Source organism: Protopterus annectens, chromosome 6.part0 (genome assembly GCF_019279795.1).
Source record: "Protopterus annectens isolate FY-2018-M chromosome 6.part0, PAN1.0, whole genome shotgun sequence".
NCBI lineage: Eukaryota > Metazoa > Chordata > Ceratodontiformes > Protopteridae > Protopterus > Protopterus annectens.
The window spans coordinates 629,324,891-629,344,839 of NC_056737.1; the positions used below are offsets into that span (position 1 = coordinate 629,324,891).

Here is a 19,949-nt window from a genome sequence, read left to right on the forward strand (position 1 = left end):
GAGAGTTTGGACCTGTTTCAATGCCTCTGCTCACTGATTTGGAGTCAAGTCTGGGTACCCTCTTGGAATTGGGAGTTGAAAAATAATTTGTATCCCTGAAAAATGATCTTCAAGACCCACTGTTCCTTTGTTAGAGAAAGCCATTTTTTTTTGCAGAGGGAGAGCCTTCCTCCTAGCTTTTCGTGAGTGAAAGGAGGGCAGCTGGGGTAGAGGGAGTCATTGAGAGTTTTTTCCACAGAAGGGTGGCTTAGAACTCCCTGCCTTTGGGGTGGAAGTGGTCCACTGTTTGGTTCTCTGCTACCCCTGGGTGGTCTGTCCCTGTGGGGCTTACCTTGGCCCTGTCTGCTAGATGCAGGGAAGGACCAGTGCTTAGAGGGAAAGTTCCTGCTGAACCTGGGAGGTTGAACCTGAAAGAAATATTTTGCTTTTGCATAGAATTTGCTTTGTCTTCCATCTTTTTAAGCTTTTATTCCAAACAAGCAGTCCTTATCCAGGGGTGCACCAATTAATTTAGACTTGACATGATCAGGGAGAAGTTGTTGCTTCAAGAATGCATATCTCCTAATGACAGATCCTGACACTGCTCCCCTGCTTGTGGCTTCTAGGGTGTCATATCCACAGTGTAATGAGTGTTTGGCCACTTGACAAGTAGAGTGCAGTAAATCTGCTAACTCCTTCGAATTGGCACAGTCAGGAAAGGTTGAAATCTTTTGTTTGAATAGCTCCAAAGTGTGTTGTTGATATTTTAACATATGGAACTGACAGTTGAGTGCTTTGAGAGCTAAGGTTGCAGAGGTGTATACTTTTTTACCCATGTGAGAATCCAGCACTCTGTATTACCTGTCGGGTTTACTGGGAGCAGGTGGGAGGGCATCAGGGGTTAAGCTGGATTCATGGAAAACATCATCCACCACTTCTAAAATAGGGGGGTGGGCAGGGGTAGGTGCTGGGGCAGGTCCAGAAACTCTCCAAGTCTTTTCTTAGACTGGGGGGAAATCCTGAGATTCCCAATGGAAATGTTCCCTGAGGGTGTGAAGGGTTTCCCCAAAGGAAAGGTCTTCTGGTCGGGAGGCAGAAGGAATGGATACCTCTGCATCTGAATCCTCATAAGAAGTCAGAGGTTGTGGTTCTTCAAAATCTGAATAATCAGATTCTTCAGAATCCTGTTCTGTCATAAATTCAGGAGAAGGGTGTCTTTTCCTTTTAGGAGTTGTGGCCTGACTGCCCTGATAAGGGAGATAAGATCCTCCACCATTTTAAGCATTTGTGCTTGGGGTGGTGGAGCAGGTGCAAGATGGTGGCTAGAGGCAGATTTTCTAGGAGTAGCCTGGCTTCTAGGCCTAAGAGTATCCAACGGTCTGAGAGAAAGAGTAGTCAGATGAGAAGACATCATTTTTTGTCTAGATTCAGTAGTGCGAAAGGCCTCCTCGGAAGCCGGCGCCTGTGTTGCGGCTCAGGACCCAACCGAGGCAGACACAGCCAAACATTTGGAAAACGAAGAGGATTTCAGCGGCATATCAGAATCTGAAAGGGTCTCGGTAGAGGCCTGCGTAGATATCAAATTGGGCATCAGGGGTTGTGAAAGGGCCTCAATGAATTCCGGAGAACTGATGACTTGCTTAGTGGTAGAGTCATCGGAAGGCTTAGTCTTGTGTGATCTATCTTTATCTTTGCGCTTTTTCGGAATGTCCATGGATTTTTGGCTGACGGACACCATTTCGGAATGCAAAGACGAAGATGAAAATACCTGTCTACAATAAGAGCTCTACGGTGAATGGTTCTCGCGTTAAAGAGGGCACAGAACTGGCAACGGGGGACATCATGGTCTGGGCCTAAACAAGTGACGCAGTATGAATGGAAGTCTCGGTGTGGGATCTGCTTTCCACAGGCGTGACAATTGTTGAATTTTTCAGACATCGGTTAGTGCAGGAAAAAAGGATCCCCAATGGGGAACTTAGCTTTAGACGTTTTCAGCTGCAACTCAAACTCTGGTAGCAACCGACCAGCACACTTGTGAACCACTTCTGCTATGGGCTCCATGGCAAGAAAGACTGGTGTAATGGCGTCGGCTGCCTTGATTTATAGCACTGACAACTTGACATCAGACTACAGGCGTTAGCAGCCGATGCAGAAAAACATTGACTCTGGTATTCGGGCTGGCCGAGGGCTACCACAGCAGGGATAATCCACAGGTGATGACTGCAACAGTGAAACACAAAGAACATCAACTGTTCCCTGTTAAAGAAATTGTACACTTTTGTCAATATTAAAACTCTCTATGATGGAAGCATAGTCTAAATTCATGTATTCATAAAAAAATCAATGAATAAAAATAAGCAGCATTTAGCTACCCTAATTCAAGTCTAAAAAAACTGCATTTGCATAAGGAATTCTGAGTAAACCACTTAACCACACATTTCTCTCAGACTGACCACTTCAGATTGCAGTGTCATTGCAGTCAATATCGATAGTTAAAAAATGTTCGCGTGTACAGATATCTGAACATAATTTTCGGAAATCAGAACACCAAACACTGTAAATGCCGAACTGAGCATTTCAGTGAAGTCAAACAGTTTTTGCAGGGAGGCAAGCCCCCCTGCACCCCCCACTTATATATACAAACTCCAAGACTGCACTACACTGAGGAAAGGGTACATTTCCCGATCCCCACTATAGTGCGATCTGCACTACATTGTTGTACCTTGCTATAGCGAATGTTCGCTATTGTAAGGTTAGACAATGCCATAATCGCACTTCTGGTTCTGCTACCTGAGTTTCACACATTGGCTGATCACAGGTAGTGTGATCGACAATGTGATAGTAAACCTTAAAAAATCTCCCACAAGCAATGCTGGCAGCTTCAACACCAAATGGCCTATCTTGAACACAATGACAGAGATATTGTGTGTTACATGTTCATGCCCACAGTTGAGCAATTAGATGCCAAGCTCTACTTCTGCAGTGAAAGACAACGAGGGTCAGTGCTTTTACATTGCCTAGTAGCTATCTGCTGGAGACTTTGGGATCAGTCAAAGGGGGTAATGCAGAGTACTAGCAGACTTGCCTAAAGAAGCATGTGAATTGTCCTTCACAGATGTCACTGTGTGATTACAAGTGGGAGGACAGATGCTGGTAGGTAAAAAAAAAAAGAAAATCCTTTGCCAACAGTATGGCATCTCTAAAATCTCATGATTCAGCCATTAGAAACGGTGCTTCTCAGGATAGGCAGAAAAGCTTCCCTGCAATGACTATTATCCTGTTCCAGCTTTTGCCTTTTTGCCATTTTCCATTTATTCAATAAAGCGATGAATATGTCAGTGATATGAGTTACTTTCTGCAGCAACAAAATATTTTAGACAGAAATGACTTTGAATACCAGTGGTACTGTTAATACAAGCTAAACAGCTACCTATAAGTATAACGTGCAATTCGAAGTCCCACTAGATAAAAAAACAGTGTAATTGACAAATACAGGTCATCGCAAAACTCAGTATAATGCCATCAATATTCTTGCAGGGGGGCTTCTGCTGCCTGAACCTCTGCTACTTATATCACCACCGAGTTCAGTGTACCTCTGGGAAAGAACGCTCTACGGTGCTACAACCCTGAACACTCCCACATTTCCAGTGCATTCCCCATACATTCACTTTCTGCAGATGAAATCCTTAAAAATTCCAAAGAACTTGGGTTAAAAAGCTGTCAGGTAGTATCTAGCAGTGAACCTGGACCCACAGCTAAGGTTGTAAAATAAGAAGTTATGTACCTACCATAACGTTCCATGTTAGTTGTCTTCTCTCGCCTTCTTTCTTGCTTGATGGGTTCGGAGCCGATCCCTCGGCTCCGACTCGGCACTTGCTAAGCTCGAGAGTCACTTTTACCAGCTCGAGGCAGCCCCATATCCCATGATGCAAGGCGGTAAGTACCCAGATCTCATTTGATGACAAAGGGCAAAAGCACCAAGCATAAAACACTTCCCAAAGGAAGAAAGAAAACTTACAGGATGGAAGAAGGACCAGGTCTGAATGGTCTTCAGCATAATAATTTCTTATAACAAGGTCTGTCCAGGCCAGGGGGAAGGAGGGAGGGTCGCAAGAAAGAAGGCGAGAGAAGACAACTAACATGGAACGTTATGGTAGGTACATAACTTCTTAATGTTAAGTTGTCAATCTCGCCTTCATTCTTGCTTGATGGGACCGTCCTAGCACCTCTATCCTGGGTGGCTCAATGGAACAGACTCTTGAGGACTGTAGAGCCAAAACTGGCTCTGTCCCTGGAGGCCAAGTCCAATTTGTAATGGGAAACAAAAGTGTGAGGAGTGGCCCAAGTGGCGCTGCACAAATAGTGTCTAAAGGAAGTCTAGCTTGAAAGGCTGTAGAAGTAGCTAAGCTCCTAGTTGAATGTGCTTTAGGTTTTGAGCACAGCTGTTTTCCCCTGAGCAGATAAATTTCAGAGATGACCGAAGAAAGCCATCTGGACAAGGTCACTTTAGAAACAGGAAGGCCTTTTTTATTATCCACATAGGAAACAAAAAGTTGATCAGATTTTCTAAATTTTCTTGTTCTGTCCAAATAATACCTAAGTTGACGGTGGACATCAAGATAATGTAGTTTTGTTCAGCTCTGTCTGAATAGTTTGGGAAAAATACAGGGAGATCAATGGATTGATTCAAATTGGTCTTTGAAGCGACCTTAGGCAAAAAGGTCGGATTAGTTCTCAAAGATACTCTGTCTTTGTGAAAAACCAAATAGGGGGGTCGAACCGATAGAGCATGAAGTTCAGACACCCTCCTGGCCGATGTAATAGCCACTAGGAATAAAGTTTTCCAAGAAAGAAATTTCAGGGAACAAGAAACAGCTGGCTCGAATGGGAAGAATCAAGGATGTCAGCACTAAATTTAGATCCCACTGAGGAGGAGGATTCCTGATTGGAGGCTTTAGTAGGAAAATTCCTTTCAAGAAGGCCCTGCAGAGCCTATGGGACATAATATTATGATCTGCTACCCGACATGAAAGTTGGAGATAGCAGCCAATTGAACTCTGACTGTGGAAGAAGAGGAGCCTGCATGAAAAATCTCTGCTAAGAAGTCCAGGACTGCCTGAACAGGGGCAGTGAAAGGATCAATATTCTTGGCCTTAGCCCAATAAGAGAAACGTTTCCATTTGCTTGTATAAATCCTCCTGGTAGAGGATTTTAACGGTTACTATGATGTCTCTAACTGGGTTAGAGATCAAAGGAAGCCTGGCTAAGGAAGGAAGTGGAGCAACCATGCTGTGAGGTTGAGAGAAGGGATAGACCGGTGCAGCTGACCCGATTGGTGAATCAGAAGATCTGGCACTGGGTCCAGATGCCACGGCTGCACCAAAAGGTGATGATGGAGGAACGGGAACCAAACTTGTCGAGGCCAGTAAGGGGCAATGAGAATCAATTTGGCTCTCAAAACGGTAGCTTTCTGGATAACTTGAGGGATCAGAGGAAATGGAGGGAAGGCATAAAGAAGTCCCTGGGGCCAATCCTGGGTCAGAGCGTCTCTGGGGGGATGGCCTGGTAGAGGGAAGAGACAGAAGAAGTCTGGACATTTGCTGTTTTGGGGAGTAGCAAAAAGATCGCAACATGGACGACCCCATTCCAGAAATATATCTTCCGCTACAGATTGCTTGAGAGACCACTCGTGAGGCATGAGAATAGCTCTGCTCAATCTGTCCGCTACAATGTTGGTTTTCCCAGGGATATGCGTTGCTACCAGAAACCGATGAGAGGAGATCGCCCATTGCCATAGTCTGAGAGCTTCTCAACACAAGGGGTAGGACTTGGTTCCGCCCTGTTTGTTGATATACCAAACTACAGACATGTTGTCTGTGTGGACTGCAATTGTCCCTACGGGAAGAAAGTCGTTGAGGGCTTGCAATGTTAAAAGCACTGCTCTCATCTCCAGGACATTTATGTGCAGATGGTACTCGAACGGCTGCCACGTCCCATGAACCATCCTGCCCTGATAATGACCCCCCCACCCAATCAGGGAGGCATCCGTGGTGACAGTGGCTATCGGGGATGGGGGTACAAAGTACCTGCCTTGGTGAACCTGAGGAGATGTGATCCACCAAGCAAGATGATCTTTGCAAGTCTGTGTCACCAGAATCTGGTGACGCATAGGAAGTTGTTGGTACGACCACTGTGTGAACAGAATCCACTGAAGAAGGCGCATGTAGAATCGAGCCAGGGGAAGAAGAGTAATGGCCGCAGCCATGAGGCCTAATACCTTTAGAACCATTCTGGCCTGTACTTTCTTGTTGGCCAGAATGATCCTGACATGACTCTGAATGTCTGAAACTCTTTGATCTGTAAGGGTAGCTGACATCCGAACAGTGCTTAAGCTTGCGCCTATGAAGGTAATAGACTGGCAGGGCGATAAGGATGACTTTTCGAAGTTGATCGAGATGCCCAAATGAGAACAAAGATTTATTGTGTAATCCCTGGCTTGTATAAGCTGATGCCTGGTGGTGGCTGACAGGAGCCAGTCGTCGAGATACGGAAACACCTGGAATCCTTGACGTCTCAGGTGAGCCGTGACCACTGCCATGCATTTGGTGAACACTCTGGGGGCTGTAGTGAGACCAAAGGGCAGGGCTCTGAACTGGAAATGACTGGACCCCAGCCGAAAGCGGAGAAATCTCCTGGAGCGTCTGTGAATTTTGATGTGATAGTACGCATCCTGAAGATCTATTGAGCACATCCAGTTGTCCTTCTGTAAGAAGGGCAGAATTGACTGAAGAGTGACCATTCGGAATCTTGTCTTCCTCACAGACTTGTTGAGTCTGCTGAGATCCAATATTGGTCTCCAGTCTCCCGTCTTTTGGGGACCAAAAGAACCTTGAGTAGATTCCGGCTCTGAATGGTCTGTTGTAACTGGCTGAATGGCTCTTTTTGCAGTAGTTTTGAGACTTCTAACTCTGCAATTTCCCTTAGACCGGGTGGTACATCTGGAAGGGAATTTGAGGGAAAGGACTTTCCTCGAAAGGAATTATGTAACCCTTGGATATGATCGACTGTACCCATCTGTCTTGAGTGAGGGAATGCCAGGCTTCTGGGTACAGTGATAATCTTCCCCCGACTGCCTCCAAGGAGGGACAGCCGGGCAACATCTCAGGGATGCCGAAAGGGCTTGTCAGAGAGAGGCTCTCTGTTTCCCTGGTTTTGGACCCCTCTGCCTCTAGAGCGGCGTCTGTTGTTGTTACCCCTCTGCCTCTAGGGGTAAACTGACCACGTGAATCCGGCGTGACTCCTTGGGATTTGTGGAACCACATTTTGCCACCTTTCTGTCCTTTGGGGTAAGGTCTAGAAGGGGTGGAAAAACGGACTCCTACAGCAGAAAGAGTCTTGCCGTCCTGCTCGCACCTGGTCAAAGTTTCCTTCACCTGAGGGCCAAACAAGGCTGACCCATCAAAGGGAGAATTTGTGAAGGACGCCTTAAAGGGATCTGCAAAGTCACATAGCCGCATCCAGGCTTGGCGTCTAAGAGCCACACCTGTACCTGCGGCTCTACTCGCTCCATCAGCAGCATATGATATTAGCCGCATGGAGGAGTTTGCAATGGAATTAAGGGTTCCTAGCTGCGAAGCAATTTTTTCTTGAGCCCCTGCAGCTGTAGGATCCTGTACTACTTCACCCAGCTCCTTAAGGATATCCTTTTGGAGTCTGGTGAAGTGACATAGGTAATTCAGTGAACGCATAGCAAAGGTCGCTGAGGAAAACATCCGCTTACCGTACCTATCCATGGTCCTAGAGTCCTTATTAGGAGGATGGACGGGTACGGAAGGATCTGCAAGTTCCTTCTTGGTGGCAGCAGCCACCACCATGGCATCAGCGGGGACACCCTTAGTGAGGAATTGCTTGTCACACGGGGCAGTGATAAATTTTGAAGGCCTCCTAGGGACTGGCTCTACAGAGTCAGGAGCTGCCCATGCCTTTCGGGCAATAACCTGCATAAGGGGTCGAAGGCGGAGACACCCAGGAGGTGGAGGGCCGAGATCCAAACGCCTCTAGGTATACTGACTCATCCTCAGAGGGATTGTTGGTGGGCCAGTTCCCCTCTGTTTAAGGAGTTCTAGGATGTCTGAGAAGGAGACATCCTCAGAGGGGATCTACGGGATCCCTCTGACTCATCAAAGTCAGTATCTGAAGTGATAGACTCGGGGCAGTCTACATGTTTCCTCTTACAAGTCCTCTTCCTAGGAGGCTCTCCCGACACATCAGGAGAATCCTCGGAAGAGGGGAAATTCCCAATGGGGAAACCTGAGGCGGAGGATCTCTGGGTCCTGTAGCAAGAGAAGTGGCAGAGATGTCAACAGGCACAATAGAGGGAGGAGCTAAGGGAACAGACTGCTGACTGATACCAGTGGCCAGCACACTCTTCATCACCTCGAATGCTCGCCTCCCAGGCAGGTCCGAGAGAACCCGTTCCGAAGAACTAGGAACTCCAGGGACCACCGAAAGGGAAGTCTCCGAGGCAGATGTCGGAGCCGAGCTCACCAAGGCCGAGGCTCCAAGGGGAAGAGCGGGTTCGGACAAGGGTCTGATGCCACTCACCCCCTCGGAGGAGACCATGGAAGACCGGCCACCGAATCCCTCTAAGGAAGGTCTTGAAGAGGAGATAAGAGTAGAGGCTGAAGGAACAGAAGGGGGTATCTGTCCTCCAGCCGTAGCAGTAACCATTCCCGAAGACTCCAACTCCAAGCTCTGGGGTAGAGTTGAAGGAGGAACTGTAACGGGGTGTGGACCAATAGTCGTCTGTTGAGACGGACTATGTAACATTTGGGCCAGTGCCTGCGACTTAAGTAATCTACTGACCACTCTCTCTAAGTCATGGTCAGAAAGCCTGGATGACCTTGAAGATCGGCTCCGATGGCTCCGTTCCGAAAGGAGAGGTGAAGCCGGAGCCGAAAGTATCGGCTCCAAGGAAGGAGACCTCGACCTCTTCCTGGAAGGAGCCATCGGAACCGATGAAACTATAGACCCTGTCGGAGCAGACAACTTATCGGAGCCGACAGGTAGCCTCGATGCATCGGCTCCAGCCGGAGCCGATACAGCCACAAAAGTAACGGTGTCGGAGCCGATCGGAGCAGACACCGATGCCTGTGCCACATGGTGGTCGGAACCGATCGGAGCCGACACCGAAGTGGTCGATGCAGAATCGGCACCGATAGCCATCGGTGCCGAAGGCTTAGTTAAGCCAGAATCGGCTCCAGCCGGAGCCGATCTCGACTCAGAACGAGTCGGAGCCGAGGCCGCAGGCTTTGACACAGAAGCCTGGGCCTTGGAAGATTTGGCAGTTTTGGATGGAGCCGACTTAGCCGGAGAGCCCTCCGGCTTAAGAAGGCCCCTAAGTATTAGTTTGTTTCTTCTTTCCTGCAGGACTCTCTGGCTGAAGGAATGACATATAGCACAGGAGTCCTGCAGGTGAAGAGACCCCAGGCAATACAGGCAAGAAGTGTGACCGTCTGTCAGAGACATCTTCTGACAGCACGAGTCACACTTCTTAAAGCCTGAGACCCTCTCTTTTGACATGGTGTAACACAACACACACACACACCAGTCAAAGTATTAAATTAAATTAAATATACCAAAAAGGTATAAGTAGAAAAACACACACACACACCCTAACAGGGGGGGGATGGGATGGGTAAAGTTTGACTAAAAAAAATAAGAAGAGACAGGTAATTTTCTGTCAGAAAATCTTTAAAATTAACTTAAAACTAAAATTTAAAGGGTTTTTAGTAAAAAGGGGCTAAACTATCAAAGCAGTAAATCACTTACCAGGAGCTGGTAAAAGGAGGACCTCATAAGCGAAGCGGCAAACGAGATCTGGGTACTTACCGCCTTGCATCATGGGATATGGGGCTGCCTCGAGCTGGTAAAAGCGACTCTCGAGCTTAGCAAGTGCCGAGTCGGAGCCGAGGGATCGGCTCCGAACCCATCAAGCAAGAATGAAGGCGAGATTGACAACTTAACATGCGATTTATTTACAACAAACTCAGTAAAGCTTGTCCATGAACCAAGATGTACTATTTCTGCTATCATGTACGTATGCAGCTGCAGCCCATCCTGCTAGTATATAAATGCAGAAAAATGTCTGGGATTCTGAATCTAAAGCTGGTCCCATGCTACAGACTTCATACATTTCTCATAGGCAGTTAAACACAAACAGGCACACACACACTGCTGACAAAAAAACAAAAATAAATTATATAGTAGACCCAATTACAAATACCAAAAAAGAAAAAAGCAGTGGGAGAATTCAATGCACGAAATCCACTTATAATTCCAAAATGAACGCTTTATTCAGTATTGCGTTTTCGTCCAAAAGACTTCATCAGATAAAATACCATTCTTAAAATCAAAGCATTTTATACAAAGTTGTATTATTATTAACCAATCATGTTTCACTTCCAATTAGAATGAGAATCCAAATTAATTTCAACATTGTATCACGTACTGGATGTTACATTCACATTCATTCTATTTAAGAAGTTCCACTATCTAAAATATTTACTTAAAATAAAAATTTGTTATTTAAAAAACATTTAAGTTCATTTGTTAGTTTGTTAAAATTGTATAATATCATTCAAAGGTTTTTATATTTATTTTAACAGTTCAAAAAGTGTAATCTAAAATAACCTTACTTTTTTCCAGTTTGCAGTAGAATACTGCCATCTACTGACCTTATTTATTATAGTTTGTAAGATTATATTTTAGCAGCCTTTAACTTTAAAAGTGGTAGAATGGAAATATTTTCATTTAAGCCTGGGGGTCTATTGGCTTCCAGGGCCAGTTGCCACCACAATTCTTTGAAACCAATATTTTCCTCCCAGGGACCCCCTCTTATATCATTTTTAACTTGGTCTAACACAAAAAATCTGTATTTATATTCCTTGCAGACAAGTGAGTGCTTAAAAAGGGCATTGGTTTCCTTGCATTTTTTGATTTCATAGGTATGTTCATAAATCCTCTTTTTCAAGGTACCCACATAGTAAGAAGAACATTCCTTACAAATTGCAAGGTATACCAATCCCTTAGACTCACAGTTAAAATATCCTTTACTATATAACCAAATATTTCTACTGTCCAAGTAAATTTTTTCTTGGTTGGTTATATATTCACATTGTCTGCATTTTCCGCATTTGTATGTACCTATTTTTCCAGGATTACCCCCTTTCACCTTTATATCTTAAGTTCCCTTTTTCTAATAATTTTTTTTATATTAGTTGAGTTCTTAAACACCACCTTTGGGTTGAAATCAAGTAATCCATCCAAATCTGTAAAGGCTTTAAACTTTCCCCATTCATTTTGAAACAAGTCTTTTACTTTACTGTTAAGAGCATTATATTCAAGTATGAGTGCTTGTTGGTAATTATCTTTCTTTTCTGGAATATTTTTGTAAGGGTTTTGTGTTTCTTCTTTAAGACCTAATATGGGTTTGAACCTTCCACTTCTAGCTTTGGACACCTCCGTCCTATGTTCCATGATGAATTCCTTAGGATATCCTCTATCCAGGAACATTCGTTCTAATCTATCACATTCTTTGTTGAATTCATGGTCAGTGCTGGTCATTCTAGACCCTCTGACGAACTGTCCCTTCACCAAGTTTCTTTTACAATGGTTGGGGTGTCCACTTTGAAAATGTAGGAAGGAATTGACGTACGTATCTTTCCTATGCACTCTAGTTTCTATAGAATTCGAGTTTTTAATAATTTCTATGTCTAGGTAAGCAATATTTGTATTAGATGTGGTATGTGTGAATTTCAAAAAATCTGTTGTCTCTCCTATATATAAAATAAATTCTTCAAGTTTACCATGATCACCAGTCCAAAGAATAATAATGTCATCAAGGAACCTTTTATACAACTTACAAAATTTGAAATATTCGGATTCAAATACAAACTTTTCCTCCCAGTTGGCGAGGACTAGATTGGCAAATGTGGGTGCACAGGCTGCACCCATTGCAACTCCCTGGGTTTGTTGAAAAAACTCTCCTTGATGGACCAAAAAGTTGTTCCTTAGGACAATGTCCATCAAGCCTGTGCACGCTATTTTGTCCTCGTGTGTCATTTTGTCATCCTTGAATACTTCCTCTTCAAACATTTTCATGCCCTCTTCGTATGGTATTGATCCAAATAAGTCCACCACATCTATGGTCACAAATAACATATCTTTGTCAGGTAACTCTGGGTCTAGTTGTCTTAATAGGTCCCATGAGTCCCTCAATATTGCCTCTTTGTTTGTCCATATATGTTTCGTTTTTGTGTCAACAAATATGGCTAAAGGTGTTGTTTTGGATCCTTCAGCTGACACAATGCGTCTAAAGGGGGGGTCACTCATGTTCTTGTGTATTTTCGGAATACCGAAAATAACAGGTATTTTAGGCTTATTGACTTTCAAGAAAAAAAGTATTTTTTCGTCTATAACTGATTCTATGGCCATATCATTCAAAATTATGTCTATCTTATGATAGGCTAAATTTATCTCATTCCGAGAGACTGTCCTGTATTTCGTTTCATCAGTTAGAATTTCATTCATTTTCCATTCATAGTCAATTACTTCCATTATGACCACTCCACCACCTTTGTCAGGTTTCATAACCCTAACACTTTCATTGTGTCTAAGTTCTTCCAAGGTCTCCTTTTCTTTTTTATCTAAGTTATTTTTATATCTCACTTTTTTGTCACATCTTTTAATTCCATTTTCCATAACTTGTTCAAAATTTCTAAGTTGTGCATGGATGGGTGGATTGAATGTGGATTTTCTTTTTAGTATTCTTTGTTCTTCTGTAACATTTAATTTCTCCCTATCAAGACCATACTCTTCTTTCTTAAATAACAATTCGAGGTTCATTTTTCTTAAAAACAGTTTTATATCTAGAGTTGTTTGTATTCTATTCCCTTTCACAATAGGAATAAACTTAAAGCCTCTTTCCAACAGAGAAAAATGTTCTTTCTTGAGTTCGATGTTACTGAAATTATATATACTGAACCCATTCAGTGTATACTTATTCCCTATCTTCTCAATGTTGTTTGCCTTATTGCTTCCATTGTCGGGTGAGGGGTTTAATACATATACCTCCCCCTTCCCCTTTCCCCCCTCGCCTGTGAAAATTTCTAGTGTTCTCTCTATTAGGACTGTTGTATTGCCTTTCTAAGGGTGGGAAATCTTCTTCATAATCTGTAAATTGGTTGTTTCTAAAAGGTTCACTTGGTTTTGTCCATACCTTTGAAGTTCCTTCCCCTCCTTTTCTATTATTAAACTTTTGATAAGAGGGTATACTGTTAATGACTGGTTTTGGATAACTTGTTTCATTTTCATATTCTGCCATATCCCTTTTAAGTTTTACCATTTTTCTCTCTACTAGTGTCTTACATTTTAGGTCAATTTCTCCCTTTAGTTGGAAGTATTTCTGCCTCTCTTCTTTAATCGCAAAAATTAGATCATCCTTAATAGCTGTATCCAACTTTTTAATTTGCTCGTTAATGATTTCTAAATTTCTGTCATTTTCTTCTATTATGCATTTTACTATGACCAAACCACATCTGTTAAAGACTTTAATAAGCTCTATATGAAACACTGACCCTATCTGGACATTATTGGGATATTTCCAAGTACGTAGCCCTTTAGGTACTATCCCACGCTTTAAACATTCCTTTAAATAACTATTTTCAATAGTAATAGTTTTATATTTAAACATCAGTTTAGAAGCATTCATAACTTTTTTGCCAAAAGAGTCATTATTGTTTGTAAGCCGTTGATAAAAAGTATCGTCCGGATTAAAAGTATAGCGTTCTTTAAGCCAATTGCTCATCTCAAAAGTATTCTGAATGCAACCAGTACCTTTATGTGACTGCCCCTGTGCTTGAGAGCCCAAGTTGGTGTTGGCGTCATCACGATCTTCATCCTGCTCAACTTCATTGAAAATGTTGGGTGTAGTGTCCGGGTCGAAGGTGGGTCCAATCGGATCATCCCCATACCATTCGGTTCTTTCCACGGCAAACCGAGATACCCAATTACAAACTACTCACTTCAGCTTCTCCACTTACTCTACCCCTTTTAAAAAGGAGACTCTACCTTTTTCTTTAGAAGACTCGATTTACACCCAGAAAAAAATTAAGTTAAATCCAAGTCCATTTAGTCAGTATTACTATACCAAAGATGCTTTGGATAACCATAGCTTATATGAATCACAGCTAAGAACCTTCATTAATATAACTTCCTCCAAAGACCTCAAACCCCCAGGAATAACCTGAAAACCTTCTTGGAAGTCCATTTAGTCTACTAGTCACTGCAGGAGCATAACTAATTTATCATCATCTACAAAAAAATACACTTTTTGACAGCATTTTCCACTATCCCTTATAAACGAAAGCCCCCATAACCAAGTTAATTTTTTTAAATTCTACAATCAGAATGTATGCTACTTAAACAGTCAAAAAATAACAAAACACTACATTATTCCTAAAACATCAGTTGCCATTTAACTAGAACAGCTTCTCAAGCTTTTCCAAGACTCTTAAGTGCTTTTCCTTCAAATGCTACCACCACCCAACTTAATACTACCTACAATTAAATTAATTCTGCTCTCTACCTCTCAAATGCAGACCAACAGGCATTGTGTAAAAAGGCCCAAACGACACCCATTCAGAATTCCAAGACTATAACTGTGCATTTTGGAATTACAGAAAAGAAGAGCAGAATTAAAAGGAAAACACTAAATATCAACAATCATAGTTTTCCTTTAAAGTTATTTTTTTGCAAAGGGTAGCATCCCTCCCTCCCCATACCCTTCCTCATGTCCTTGCTATTTACACATACCATCTCAGATTGCCACCATACCTTGGAGAAAAAGGAATACTCTGCAACACCGTGATCTTAGTCTCACCATTGCCGGACTCAAACTTACTGGGTTTCAAAACTTAAAACTGTCACCAGCCCAAACACAGAGTTCTGCAGAACTCACTCCAGGGATGTTAAATATGCTGTTTGAGATTAGAAACATGGAAAAAAAATGTCATTTTATGGAGATAACAGAGTCTGTGAAAGGGGAAAAAGGCATACTCTAAATGTAATTCCAAAGCAAAAAAAGGTTGGGAAAGATTAAGCTGTTGACAGTGCAGATTAGACTGAAATGGGTGAACAAATGCATGTAATATAGGAGGTTGTGTGTAAAAGTGTTGGGTAAAAATCAAGCAGCTAAAGCAAGAAAATGTGGGAGACTCTGGGGTGGTGTTACAGAAAAACAAAAGCATATTAATGTTGTGATCAGAGGAAGCAATCACAGTTCTTTCCAATGCAAGGAGCTTTAGCAACCCCACTACTACTGGTTATAATGAAAAACGTACAGGAACAAGAAATGCCTGGCAAATCTAAATTATGTCAGATTTCTGTGGTGGATGCTGTACAGCATTACAACTGCATAAAATCATTATGCACTTTTGTAACATCATGAAAATGCATAATAAGGTTACAATTTTACTAAATGCAATTACTGTGCTCTCTGTATTGCATATATGTGACATGTTTATCTTATTTATTATCTGTGATTCCACAGCTATGTTTTTTGAACTAGAGCCCATGACAGAGTTGTACTACATAAGCATTTTGTGCTCATCATGCATGACTCACATTAAGTCTACTTCAGTGCATCCTTTGCAAACTTTAACACATTGCAGTTCTTACCTTTAGTGACAGTGTAAGCCTATCTCGGAGGTAGCTCTCTTCCGCTTTTCCTTTCTCCACTTCTTGCTCAAGTTCCACACATTGCTTAGTGGCCTGCTGTAAAATTTGGTCTTTCTCTTTGGTGAACTCATTCCTTAATGTTGTAATGCGATCCCTGTACTCTTGATCCAGCTTCCTAAACCAACATAATATGGAAGTAAACAATGTTTCAGAAATAAGAACAAAAAGACTCTACATGTACATTTGTGAATTAAAAAGCATTTCCAAAGAGCTGCCCATCATCTCATTGAATATACTACATGAAAAAAAAAAGGTGAGGGTCAAAAGGCTACAAATGTAGCTGGCCCTGTACTGGAGGTTTCAACATGGAAATTAAAACCTAGCATAAACAGAGATGATGCCACTTTAATCATCAAAAGAAAACTTTAGGAGCCAAAGATACCTTTGGCATTTGCAATATCGATAAGAAGTTATAAAGTGCAGCATTCAGAATGAACAAAGATTACCTGGGAATGGGTTCTGAGGCAGTAGATGGAATACATATGAAACCTTCATCACTCTACAGTGACGTGTTACTCAAGTCAGAAGCGTATAAAGTGGAGTGGGATTACTATAGAGAATTAATAAGTCTTACGATACCAAAACATGAAATTGTACTTCTTTACATGTCTCCTCTTGATTTGTTGTTAGGTGGAGGTTTTTGTTGATGTTCATCTTTTTATAACTTCCGATTTGTTTTTCCTTACTTTTTAGGCACATCACAAGTGCCTCTAATCTGATGTGCATTTCCTTTCAAAAACATAAGATGTAATTGGGCTGCACATTGTGGGTTAATAGAGATCTGAGTAAAATACCTAGCATTAAAGAGAACAGAGCCTTCAAGAAATGAAACACAGACTTGCATACAAAATAATTTGTTGCATATTTTGTCCTTAAATATTTTGAACACGCCTGACAGGAAAGTAAGACAGTTTTGGCAATTACACTGAACATCACAAATATGTATACTACAAAAGAGCAAAGCATCAATCGAGGAAAATATTACACAGCTTCCAGACAAATAGCTCAGAATGCACAAGCCTGCTGTACAAAACGATCTTCCCATTAAATCAGCAAATCAGAAACAGATATGGGTTCACCTTTATTATGAAACCATGTGCTAAGCACAGACCTTAAGAAAGGGATCAAGCTTTACAACAAAGCACTTAAAAAAATTATTGGGGTGAGGTGTACTACACATGCTAAGAAAATTCAACACGTCTTTGCTTGTACAATGAGATTCTGAAGGTTGTCAAGGTAATCATAAAACGTTTTTTCTGTTTTTAAAGTATTATGATACCATTTCATGAACACAGGCTGAGAACACTCAAAATTTAGCACAAGCCACTTCAGTTGAAGTTGTTGTTCAAAGGGACGCTCCTCATTACAACTTGGCATAAAATTCTTGCTACAAGGTAGAATGAATTACCTTACCATCTTCTGGCTTTAACATGAAGCAGAGATGTTAGGCTCTATTTCTCTTACTGAAAGTCACAAACTCAGAGCAGTGGAGATTCTACTTTTAAATTTATCTGGGGAAGGTATTACTAAATTACCTTGTTCTCTTAGCCTGACATACCTGAGGTTGCATTCATTCAGACGTTCTATTGCTGCATGGTGGTCATCAACTTCTGACGCCATCTGAGTTTTAAACTTCTCTGCTTTTTCCAAATCTAATCGCAGTTTTTCCTTCTCTCGAATAACCTGATCAACTTTCTCTCTACAAGTAAAAGGCAAACACAGTGGCATTATTTACTTGCTTAAAAAGTTTCTCTCCAGTGCAGAAATACAAACTGACTGTTACGTAACAATATTTATCAAAGCAAAAAGTTAGTTCAACAAGTACCTTTCTGTTGCCAGCGCCAAGAAGTACAGGGTTAAAGTCATGAATGTAACCTAGATAACCTGGGATCATTTAGCAACCCAGGTGCTGGAGGAAAGTACAGTTGTGTACACTTACCATAAATGTAGATGTTCGAGTGTACTCACTGTTGCAGTCATCACATTTGGGTTATCTGCCTGCAGGTAGCCCTCAGCAGGCCTGAATACCAGAGTATTGGGATTTCTGCGTCAGATGCTGTCGCTTCTTTCATGATGTCAGGTCATCAGGGGTATAAAACATGCAGCCAATGCCATTACATCAGTTTTTCTTGCCCCAGATGTCAGGTACCCCCACAACAGGAAGCAATTATATGGTATGGAACACCCCCAGCAAAAAGCAAATACACATGATGTAATATATACCAAACAAGTAGGATAGGTAAAAGTCAAGAGACGTCGGGGCTGGAGGGAGGGTAACTACGACTGCAACAGTGAACACAGTTGAACAATCTACATTTATGGTAAATGAACACAACTATACTATGTTCTTAGTGTTTCACTGTTGCAGTCATCACATTTGGGTCGATTCTCAAAGCTAAGGAAGGCTGGAGGTAGTTAAAGAGCCTTAGGGCTAGCAATCAGGCCCTGTAAGACTGCTGTGGCAAATCCAGCTCTGGATTTAGAAAAAATAGGCAAGTGGTAATGCTTGGTGAAAGTATGTACAGAGCTCCAGGTTGCAGCTTCCAGGATGTCCCTGGTAGGGACTCCTCTGAGAAATGCAGTAGAGGTACATGCAGCCCTGGTGGAATGTGTTCTTATCCCCTGTGGTGTAGGTTTTCCATGGTGCTTGTAGCAGAAATGGATGCAATGTGCTATCCATTTGGAAATGGTTTGCTTTGAAATGGCCTTCCCCCCTGCCCCTGCAGTAAAGCTGACTAGCAGCTGGTCAGATTTTCTGAGAGGCTTAGGCTTGTCCAAATCGAATCTAAGCTGTCTGTGCACGTCCAGGGAATGCAGTATCCTTTCCCCTTTATTCTGGGGATTAGGGAAAAAAGTAGGCAAATGAATGGACTGGTTCAGAGTCACACTAGATACCACCTTTGGCATAAATGATGGATTAGTCCTGAGGGAAACCCTGTCCGCATGGAAGATAATGAAGGGTCCCACTGCCATAAGGGCCTGCAGTTCAGAAGTGATAGCTAGAAGTAAAGCTGTTTTCCAAGAAAGGAATTCCAACTCTGCTGTAGCAGATGGTTCAAAGGGGGGGGGGGGGGGGGTAAGTTTTTCAAACACAAAGTTTTAGTCCCAGGCTGGAGTCGGATCTCACCTGGAGGCTCTTAAATTTTTGGTCCCTCTAAGGAATTGTTTTAGCAGTGGATGAGAGAAGAGGGGTGGGCTCAGTATTATAATGTGTTGATATGGCTGAGGCATGAATCTTAATTGACGAGAAAGATAGGCCCTTGTGGAGCATTTCTGTTAAATAATCTAGAACATGAGGTAAGCTGGGCACCGTTGTGCCCATCCCTTGAGACTGGCTCCAGGAACAGTATCTTTTCCACTTTTCTGAATAGGATTTTCTAGTACTAGGCCTCCTTGCCTCAAGAATGAAATCCAGCACCTGCTTACTGAGGGTTGCTAGAGGTGAGCTCAGGGGATTAGCCAGGCTGCAAGGTTCAGGGTTTGAAGCTGAGGGTGCAGAATCTGGCCCGCCTGCTGGGACAGCAGGGAAGGGGTCTGAGGCAGGTGCCATGGTTGTAGCACTGTCAGACTGTGCAAAAGGGGGTACACCAGTGCTGGTGTGGCCAGTCCGGTGCAATCAGAATTATCCTTGGCTTGTCCTGTTTGATCTTTAGCAGGACCTTCGAGAGGAGAGGCAGAGGGGGGAAGGCATATACTGAGAAGCCTTCCCAGGTAAAGGACAGGGCATCCACTTTCCAAGCTTCACTGTGGGGAGTTCTGGCACAGTATTTTTTCAATTAGTATTTCCAAGAGGAGGCAAACAGGTCTACCTCTGTAGTCCCCCATTTGTTCCTCAAGAGATTGAATATTTTGGGGTCCAGTTTCCATTCATGTGGGTCCATGAGATTTCTGCTTAAGTCGTCTGCCAGTGAATTTAGTTTGCCTGGCAGGAATTGAGCTTGTAGGTTCACTTGGTTGCTCAAGGCTGTGTTCCAAACAGCCATGACTAGTCTGCAGAGTGGGTAGGAATGGGTTCCCCCCTGCTTGTTTATGTACCACACAACTGTGGTGTTGTCTGTCTTTACCAATAGTTGTCCTGGAAAAATAAAGTCTTTGAAGGCTGTCAGAGCATTTTGTTTTGACTGATATGCAGGTGCATCTGTATTGGGTTCCTTTTGTCCTGAATGCACTGC

General features: G+C 42.7%; 1 protein-coding gene across 1 annotated transcript in view; it reads right to left on the reverse strand.

Moving 5' to 3' along the window:
• NIN (ninein) overlaps positions 1-19,949 on the reverse strand; it is a gene marked incomplete in the record, with an annotated part of 1,258,852 nt that overhangs the window by 500,611 nt on the left and 738,292 nt on the right. The window contains 2 exon segments of the mRNA XM_044074306.1: positions 15,718-15,892; positions 17,336-17,476. Of these exon segments, the coding sequence (XP_043930241.1) occupies positions 15,718-15,892; positions 17,336-17,476 (316 nt within the window).